General features: G+C 40.2%; 1 protein-coding gene across 2 annotated transcripts in view; it reads left to right on the top strand.

Moving 5' to 3' along the window:
* LOC138006293 (uncharacterized) overlaps positions 1 to 9,276 on the top strand; it is a 65,599-nt gene that overhangs the window by 23,448 nt on the left and 32,875 nt on the right. For both annotated transcript variants that reach the window (XM_068852536.1, XM_068852537.1), the window contains exons 19-27: positions 332 to 445; positions 1,693 to 1,917; positions 2,578 to 2,657; positions 2,782 to 2,941; positions 3,511 to 3,583; positions 4,503 to 4,591; positions 4,709 to 4,811; positions 6,210 to 6,319; positions 6,400 to 6,497. In XM_068852536.1, coding sequence (XP_068708637.1) covers positions 332 to 445; positions 1,693 to 1,917; positions 2,578 to 2,657; positions 2,782 to 2,941; positions 3,511 to 3,583; positions 4,503 to 4,591; positions 4,709 to 4,811; positions 6,210 to 6,319; positions 6,400 to 6,497 — 1,052 coding nt within the window. The remainder of the gene's footprint in view (positions 1 to 331; positions 446 to 1,692; positions 1,918 to 2,577; positions 2,658 to 2,781; positions 2,942 to 3,510; positions 3,584 to 4,502; positions 4,592 to 4,708; positions 4,812 to 6,209; positions 6,320 to 6,399; positions 6,498 to 9,276) is intronic.

The following is a 9,276-nucleotide window of genomic DNA, read 5'->3' on the forward strand; positions in this document are numbered from 1 at the left end:
CAGCTGGAAAGTCGTAGGTTTGACTCTGCAAAGAAGGACTCGGCTTTTTTCCAATGATTCCCGAGCCACCGTCGGAAAAATAACCTTTTTCTTCCAGTTACCGGGTTAACATTGTCATTTCCTTCACTTCATGGATCGTGTGAAAAGATCGGTTTTCTGCATCGCGTGTGATAAGGGAGGGGGGGCTTTTAAACAAGGATCGTACAAGAGGGTTGCTGACCTTTCTGCCCACTTAGTAGTCAACGTTTTTAAAAAAGGAAATATAATAACTTCATCCTAACAGTTCGATGATTACGCACTGTTTATGGTCAGTATTGTTTGTTTCTCTTAGCGAGAAAAGAAGAACATCCTTGAACTTCTGAAGAAACGACACGAGGCACAGGAACAGGAGCTGAAACAAAGCCTTAAGCTCGAACAAGACGTTGAGGTGGAGAAATTAAGAAAGGTAAAGAACGCGAACGCGTTACCGGTTGTGAATTTGGAAAATCAACCAGGATGGGAAAGGCGGGAAAAACACGCAAGCAAGTCACTTGAATTGGTTGGGCGAATGGCACAAGATGTCTTGGCCAATCGCAACTGGAAAAAAACACCCTGGTGCAACAGCAAAACAAATTGCTTTTCATTGATACTAAAGGAAACACGCATTTTGTATTGAGTGAACTTTAACATATTGTGATTCAAGATAAAGTGTATATCTTATTAAAGATGTTTGACGTTGGATTAAATTCCTTTTTTACAATGCCTGCAAAAATTATCGCCGACTCATTGGCTAATTTTTATTGTCAATAAGCGGACAGACACAAATTTGTAATTTATGCGATAATGACGCGATATTGCTCGCGTCAGATTGAAGTTTCTCGCATTTTTGTCTCGCTCTCTTCTCGTGTTTTGACTTAATTTTGACCCCTCTGCCGTTTTGTTATTGTAAAAAACAAATTGATGTCAGTTTTTCATGCGTCTGTCCTGTTATTGATCATGAATTTCGTCATAACAATGTTATGACGCAATTCATGATCAATAACAGGACAGACCGGCATGAAAAACTGACATCAATTTGTTAAATTGATGGCACTTTGACCATACATGCAAATGTGACTGCTATGCTAGTGACTCTGAAATACAGTAGCGCCGACGTGACCGGAAACCTACAATTCCTTTAACCGCGTGAAAGATGGTTTAATTTACCTCTGTCGACTCGTAAACTGATAAAACTAAATTTTCGTGTTAAAGATAACGGTAACGTCACTTTATTTTTCGTCGATAGTTCCGTCATCTCTGAGGCAGGTATCAATGGAGGGCAACAACGCACCCTTTTCTGTCGGTGCTCCGTTTTATACGTATTTAAAGCTATAGCTACACGGAGAAGAGGAAAGTCAGAACCTACTTTGAGGTCATCGATGATCGAACTGGGGAACGCTTGCTCCGAAAGCCCGCACACACTAACCAACAGAGGTTCCCCTGTTCCTGCTCGTGTTTCGCCCCGCACGTGCCCCGATGCAGCACTATTTTTTTTTTTAACTACTCGTTCATTTTGTCTCTTAGCCAATCAACACACACGTCATATTTGCATAAAGAGGACATGAATCAAAAAATTGCTAGGTCTAAGAAATAGAACACTCGAGACGGGGGTACCAGCTGTTCGTACCCATTCATGAGTTCCTGGGAATCATATTATTGCTGCTCGTGTTGTAGGAAGTGTCCATAAGTAAGCGCTTTGCACTGAAGGAAGCTCAAAACAAACTCATACAGAATTTGATCAGAGACGCAAAGTTAAATGAAGAACAAGCAGATGTTATTATGAAAAACCACCTTGCCAATACGGCTGCCATTGATCAAGCGACGGATGACGAGAGAGCCAGGCGGGTCATGGCGCTGGAAATGAGACTTGCAGAAAGAAGGGCACTGGCTAAACAAAAAGTAAGCTGCTACCGTAGTTCATTGTTTATGGGCGACGTAAGTAAAGTGATAATTGATCAGACGCGATACAAAATAGAAAAGGAAGGGTGCCAAGTGGGGGAGGAACGCCTGTCACAAAGACACAGTACCTCCAAGTTGTGGAGGTCGACGTGATTGGTTCAATCATAGACGCCTTTGTTTGCTACTGGAAATGATTCGCCATCATCGTGGCGATAAGTTTGGTTGTGCAGTTAGCAAAGGCGCACGTGCTTTAGTATAAGTTGCAAGGCATGAATTAATTCTGATTGGCTTACATTTTTAAAAACGCATGCCATTCTCTCCCTCCCTCCCTCCCTTCCCCTTCCCCCCCCCCCCCCCCCTCTCTCTCTCTTTTTGAGAAAAGGGTTGTGGTTTTGACGATGGGAAGGTCGGAGTTATGGATAATATCTTGAAAGAATGTTGTGGTGGAAGCTGAAACGTATTTTTCACCGACTTGAATGTAAGGATTAGGGATACAAAGTTGAGAAGAGGCAACGAGAGAGTGGGTTTGTTGAGTATAGTTAAGTGAGGCTTGCAAAGAGAGAGTGACTGGACATTTCAGTCGTGCTGTAACCAGCTGATTAAAAAAAAATACATTGTGTGTTTAAATTCCACTTCCATGCTTTTTATTTCTTTTACTAGCAAGATGAAGAAGAAAGAAAGAAGTGTGATTTGGAAAAGTTGATGGAAAACCATTCTGCGGCTTTGGACAGTCTTGTTGGGTATATAGTTGTTGTACACCTTTAGAGTCATTCCTGGAATCTGATTTGTTTCCTGTACCAGAAAAGAAAAGAAAAAAATCGAAGTATCCATGTGATATAGTCCTTTCTGTCTGAATGCTTTCAGGTCGTACACACTGACCTCCGAGGATGCCGCTATCTACTTAGCACGCTTCAGAAAAGAAGTTGAAGCTGTAAATAGCAAACTTTCTAAAGATAAAAAACGGCAAGAACAGAAACTACATCAGAAACTGACGGCACTCAAGCAAAAGAAGATCGAGGAAAAGGTATAATCTTCTTCTGCTGCTTCTTCATACCCAGACGTTCGCTCAACAAAACGAGCACTGTGATTGGTTGATTCTTGGTCACGTGGCCCTGAATCAAATTCAAATGTATCCCGACCGGGATACAATTTCGCAGTTGTTGCCTGCTTCGGATGTTTTGCTGAGATTGTTGCAGTAAAGTCTAAATATATAACAAAGCACTTTTTGTCTGGTCCCTCGGGAAACTAGTTAGTTTTGTTTTCCCTCGAGTCCTGATGTTTCCCTCGACTTCGTCTCGGGAAAGATGAGGACCCTCGGGGAAACAAAACTAACTGTTTCCCTGGAGACCATACATTAAGTGTATATTATCTCAGTTATCGTCGTCATCTGCTTTGTCATCTTTATGATTCTTGTCTTTGGCTTAAAGTACCAATCATCATAAACCTCATTTAATCGTCGTCACCTTCGTATGCGTCGATGTCACTTTCCCTCTAGACCGCCTCGCCTCATCATCACCGTTTATTTCTCTTATTTGACAAATATAGAATTCCAGCGACTGATTCATCTTCTTCAATTGGCTTCACTTATTTCAGGTTCGCGAGCATCAACGGCAGGTCAAGGAATTTGAGCACGAACAGAACGACAAGTTTGAAAATGTAGAGTTTGGTAAGTTAAAAGCTTTTTGTTTATGAAGACTTGATAAAAGAAATGAGGAACTTTGGCTACGAGTCCGTTGACGGCTCTTTAATTAAGTTTTCCGCGAATTGTTTTGTTTCAGTCCGCTTTAATGGCTATTCTGAGTTCCCAAGGGTAAATGTAGATATGCAAGAGTTACGGTTGGCTTACAAGACTCTTAGGGGAGTCTCAATTGGCCAGAAAATTGATCTTAAAATTGCTCGGTCTGTGAAAACCACGTGACATATATATAGATTTAGTATATTTTCAGCTCCGACTATTGCATTTCTAGCTTTTTGATTGGCTAAAAAACTGCGACTATGAGCCAATAGTCGAAGTTTTACGTCATATGGAAAATAGTGCGCCAAGATGCGCTTTCCGGACGCTTTGTAAAATTGTGGAAATAAAAATCGGCGGCAAAACCCGGTTTGAGAATTTACTAAAACAATTATTCCATTCGCCCTTGTTGGATGTGAAGTGATTATAACCAACTCGCGCTACGCGCTCGTTGGTTATTTTATCACTTCATATCCAACTCGGGCACATGGAATAATTGTTATATATACAAGTTAGATGCTCTTGATCGTGGGCTCCTGGTACTGTAACCTCGTTCCCAGGGCATTTCACCGCCGAGAGGCCCGTTGCTCTTGGCGGTGAAAAGCCCTGGGAACGAGGTTACTGGTGCTGTTACCTCTGTGTAGCCAAAAAGAAGCAAGATGACTTCCGATTGCTTGGATAGATAATTTTTGGTCCATTTATTACTCGGCGTGCGTGTTATTTACTTAAAAACTGAAATTTACCCCAGTATGACTGAAAAAAGGGATTTACCTCTTCGCAACTCTTCGTAAATGAAAGACTGTGCTTAGTGAATATAAAGGTGAATGTGCTCTGACTGTTTCTTGCTCTTTAGATACCGGGGCTGCGATTAGTGCAAAACGGAAATTGCTAGACAAACATCGTCTAGATATAGAGGAAATTGAAGGAAATTCAGACAAAGAGGTAAGCTGTGATCTCTACAGTATCAAGTGTTTTGAAAGTGGTATCTTTCCTTGCAAACGTCAAGGTGATTTGTAGGGATTCAAACGCTAAGTTAGATTTTGATTCCACGTGTCATAGGCTGCCGAAGAAATTGAAAAACTCCGAGATCAACAGACTGCTGAAGCTAGCCAACTGATAAAGAACAACACTCAGAAATTGTACCAGGAGTTGGTTAATAAAGGTAAAACACGGCGTGCCAATTGTGTAGAGGGAAAGCCAACTTTCCGTTCTCGATTTTGACTGAAGTTGTGTGCGACATCAGAAACCAGGACAATGAAGCGGCATTGGGAAGTTAGAATTGGTTGAGGCCGGGACATCACCCAGTTTCTGGGTGCACGGCGCATTTATAAGTGTCATTTAAAATGAAAGTCTCGGGAAATCAACGGAATAGAACTGAACTGTGCATGAGGAAAAGTGAGAGTCTGTGGTAATTCAGAGAATGATCCGTATTTAAAGGAAATGTAACAAATATAAATTATATAAATTTAAGGTTATTAGCGGTAACCTTCAGTTTCTCTCGTAAGAAAAAAACTTCTGACAGCCTCCCCAAAAATGAACTCTTCTGTCTTTTGCTAAGATATACTTTATGTCATCAGTCTGCCATAAAGTGATAGTTAAACACTGGGCTGTAGTCGTGCTTGGTGACCTGGAGTTCAGTTTGTTATTTTCATGTTTCACAGAGGCTCTCGGATCACGCATGAAAGAGAATCTGCTCTTATGACTGTAGTGTTTAGAGCGGTTTTCAAATGAGTGTCCTAAAACCAAAACCAAAGTAATTACTTTTTTTTTTTAAAGTAAGTCATTTTGGGTAGTGTTTTGTAAATTGTAACTTTCTCTTTTTTTATTCTCCTTTTGGTAAGTTGTAGATAAGTTTGTAAATGGTAGTTGGCAAATAAAAATAAACAAAGTACAAAAAAAAAAAAAACTTTTTTCTTTAAAGTAAGTCATTTTGGGTAGTGTTGTGTAAATTGTAACTTTCTCTTTTTTTATTCTCCTTTTGGTAAGTTGTAGATAAGTTTGTAAATGGTAGTTGGCAAAATAAAAATAAACAAAGTACAAAAAAAAAAAACTTTTTTCTTTAAAGTAAGTCATTTTGGGTAGTGTTTTGTAAATTGTAACTTTCTCTTTTTCTTATTCTCCTTTTGGTAAGTTGTAGATAAGTTTGTAAATGGTAGTTGGCAAATAAAAATAAACAAATTACAAAAGAAAAAAAAAAGTAATTACTTTGGCCAATCAAACAGTACGGAGACAATCCAGTAAACCAATCAAAACTTGAATTAATTACACGTAGGCGACACAAAGCGCAGAAAAATGTACAAGGGCGAGCTACGATTGGTTTTGGTTTCACTTCTGATTGCTTGAAAAAGTGGCGCAAGAACTTTGAACCAATCACTGAGTGAAGTAATGCAAAACCAAAGTAATTCGCTAATTACTTTCGACACTCAATTGAAAACCGCTCTAACACCCGAACTAGCAATTAGGAGCTCGTGTCAGTAGGTTCGTCTCCTGACGAAAGCCTTCCGATTGTTTTAACTGCAAAAATTTGTTTTCTTTGTAATATCTTTGGTACGATGTTCAGGTTTGTCGGAGTCTGAGAAGGAAGCCATTCTAGAAAGACACATGGCGGACATTGCCATGCAACAAGGCGCAAGGGAAGATGAGCGACGACGACAGAGACAGATACTTGAAGTGAGTAATGCGAAAATCGTGAAGCCTTTTAAACCTTTGGTGTTTAATATCAAATCATATCTTTTCTGTTTCCTTGTTAGAGAAGACTACAAAATCATCGCGCCATTTTAGAAAAGAAGATGAAGGAAGAACAATTGCAGCAGGCTGAAATCAGAAGACAAGAGGACAAAATTGTGGGGTTCGTTTATAACTGGCGGATAAAACGCTGTAATATAGTGGGCCGATGGATCTTTTAAAATCTTCCGATAAGGCCGAGTAAAATTAGTTTTAAAACGATGACTTCACTGTGTATGATTTGTCGCCCAGGACCCAGTTGTTAAAGCGATGTTCAGGGGTATCTGCCGGATAAATCACTGTCCAATGGATATGTCATAACGAAACCAATTGCGCTATCCAATGGATGGTGATTTATGCGGTGGGTTGTGTTATCCACCTTTTGAACAACTGGGGCCAGATTTGGTCTCGCTCGCGTCATATGACTTTGTAGGGAAGTAAAGAAAGACGAAGAGGAAGGGTTATGGTACGGAGCCCATTAAATGTCATCCAAATTTACACTCTCATTTTCAGTTTTCGCGACTTTTGCGGTTTACGTCATTACGGGCTCGTTTGGAGTATGCCAAAATGGCGGCGACGAGATAAGAAACGGAAGGATCGAGTGACAGGCCACACTGATTCCCTTCCTGTGTGAAAACATGTATAGAACCTTTTATACTTTTGCTCTCACAAGCAGATCTTTTAAGGATTTTCCTTTTTTGTACGAAATGATAGGTGTTTCTTTAAAAATTTGACGAAGTAGGGGTTGATTTTGAATTAAATGCCATTTTGTTAGTAAAGATTCTTTTAAGTTTGACACTGATGGCTGGTATTGCCCCTTCTTGTGAATTTGATTTCTGATAGTAGTTTTTCTACCATATTGCATGTTAAAATACTTCAGTTACAAATCCGCATGGACAATCTTCAAATCCTCACAGAAGATGGTCAACTAAGACCAAGCCAGTCAGCCAAAGAAGATCCCAATGAGTCCATTCTAGACATTGGAGACGATATTGACTTCAGCGAGACCGAAGAAGACACAGGGGATAAAAATGAGATCCCTGATGCTCAACCAACACGAGAAAATCCAGCACCTCAGTCTACCCGTGAAAGAGTTATGAGAAATCCAGTGGAAAACCAGCTTGGTGCAAGATCAAACAAGCCCTATGAGCGCAAACGGAAAATTGACTCGCCAAACCGTCATCAGAGCCAGGACGGCAAAAAGCCACGTCGAGCCATGGAAGTAATGTCCCTCAACACTAAGATCGAAAGATCTGAGACTGCCATAAAGAAACTGAGGGCGCACATTAAGGAAGGAACCTGTCCTAAGACTCTTAGATATAACGTGCGTGCAAACGTCACGCCGGACGAACAATTTAAGACAGAAATAGGCTCGATAAGAAAAACTGCCGAACAGGAATTTATTCACACTTTAGCGAAATTCCACTAGAGGCGCATTGAACATTTACAAAGTAAAGGCACCCAGGTTGAGCAGGAACTGTCTCGCGAGAAAAACAAACCTAATGCTTTTCAAACTAGAAAAAGCAGGACGCCATCGGTGCCTAGAGATGAAAATGTACACACGAGTACTGATGTACTTAAGTTAGCATCGAATATCCAAGCGAAGATCGACAAGTTCACCCAATTACTGTCAAGGATTGATGATTCTAAGAATTAACAAAGCGAATCTTATCCCAGTGTACTCTCTGCCTCAAAAGGGGAAAGGGAGAAAGGAACAACAAGAAATACGCTCACTGTTAGAAATTACAAACGAAGAGCGCGAAGAAATACTTTACAACAAAAAAAGTCTAGAGAGACTATAGAGTTATGCAAGCAACACATCAAAAACCTCTCAGACACACAATTGACTACAGAGCAGATCAATTTAGTATACTCTCTCGAGGTTTGAAATTCATTCCGACACCTGTCATGAAAGAAAACCAGATAAGGCGTCAGCTAATTTCAGACTTCAACCAATTTGCCAGAAGGATGCGCCTTCAATATATACATCATGACCAAAATACTGAGCAACATCCATTTCACGTGAAATCCAGTTGGATTCCACCGATTCAACGGTCAGTTGCTCTTGAGACTTACTTAAAAAAAGTCAACAATAAAGCTTGCAGAAACTCCACTGGTTAAACCTAAAAAAAATCTGTCACCCGGCGAGCAACGAGCTCTCAAGGAGCTCATTACCAACAAAGGAATTATTCTCAAAAAAGCAGATAAAGGCACAACAACCGTTGTTATGAACAGAGAAAACAAAATCAACGAGGGACAGATGCAATTGGATGATAGAAATCACTATCAGCCACTAGACAAACCAATGGTTAGAGATACATTCCAGCGAGTTAAACACCTCATTAACTCCCTTCGCCATGCAGGGTGCATAGACGAAATGACGGCTAAATGGTTTAATATGGTAGAAAAACTACTATCAGAAATCAAATTCACAAGGAGGGGCTCAGTGCTTAAAGGAAATAACAAAACACAAAAAGATATTTTACCTTTTGTGACACAATACCAGCCATCAGTGTCAAACTTAAAAGAATCTTTACTCACAAAATGGCATTTAATTCAAAATCAACCCCTACTTCGCCAGATTTTTAAAGAACCACCTATCATTTCGTACAAAAAAGCTGAAAATTTTTAAAAGATCTGCTTGTGAGAGAAAAAGTATAAAAGGTTCTATACATGTTTTCACACAGGAAGGGAATCAGTGTGGCCTGTCACTCCTTGCGTTTCTTATCTCGTCGCCGCCATTTTGGCATACTCTAAACGAGCCCGCAATGACGTAAACCGCAAAAGTCGCGAAAAAAGTAGCGAAAAAAGTCGCGAAAACTGAAATTGGATGACACTTAATGGGCTCCGTAGCTATGAGAACGCCACGAAAAGATTTAATGAGCAAAAGCAATGGCTCTGCA

Source organism: Montipora foliosa, chromosome 6 (genome assembly GCF_036669935.1).
Source record: "Montipora foliosa isolate CH-2021 chromosome 6, ASM3666993v2, whole genome shotgun sequence".
Lineage (NCBI taxonomy): Eukaryota > Metazoa > Cnidaria > Anthozoa > Scleractinia > Acroporidae > Montipora > Montipora foliosa.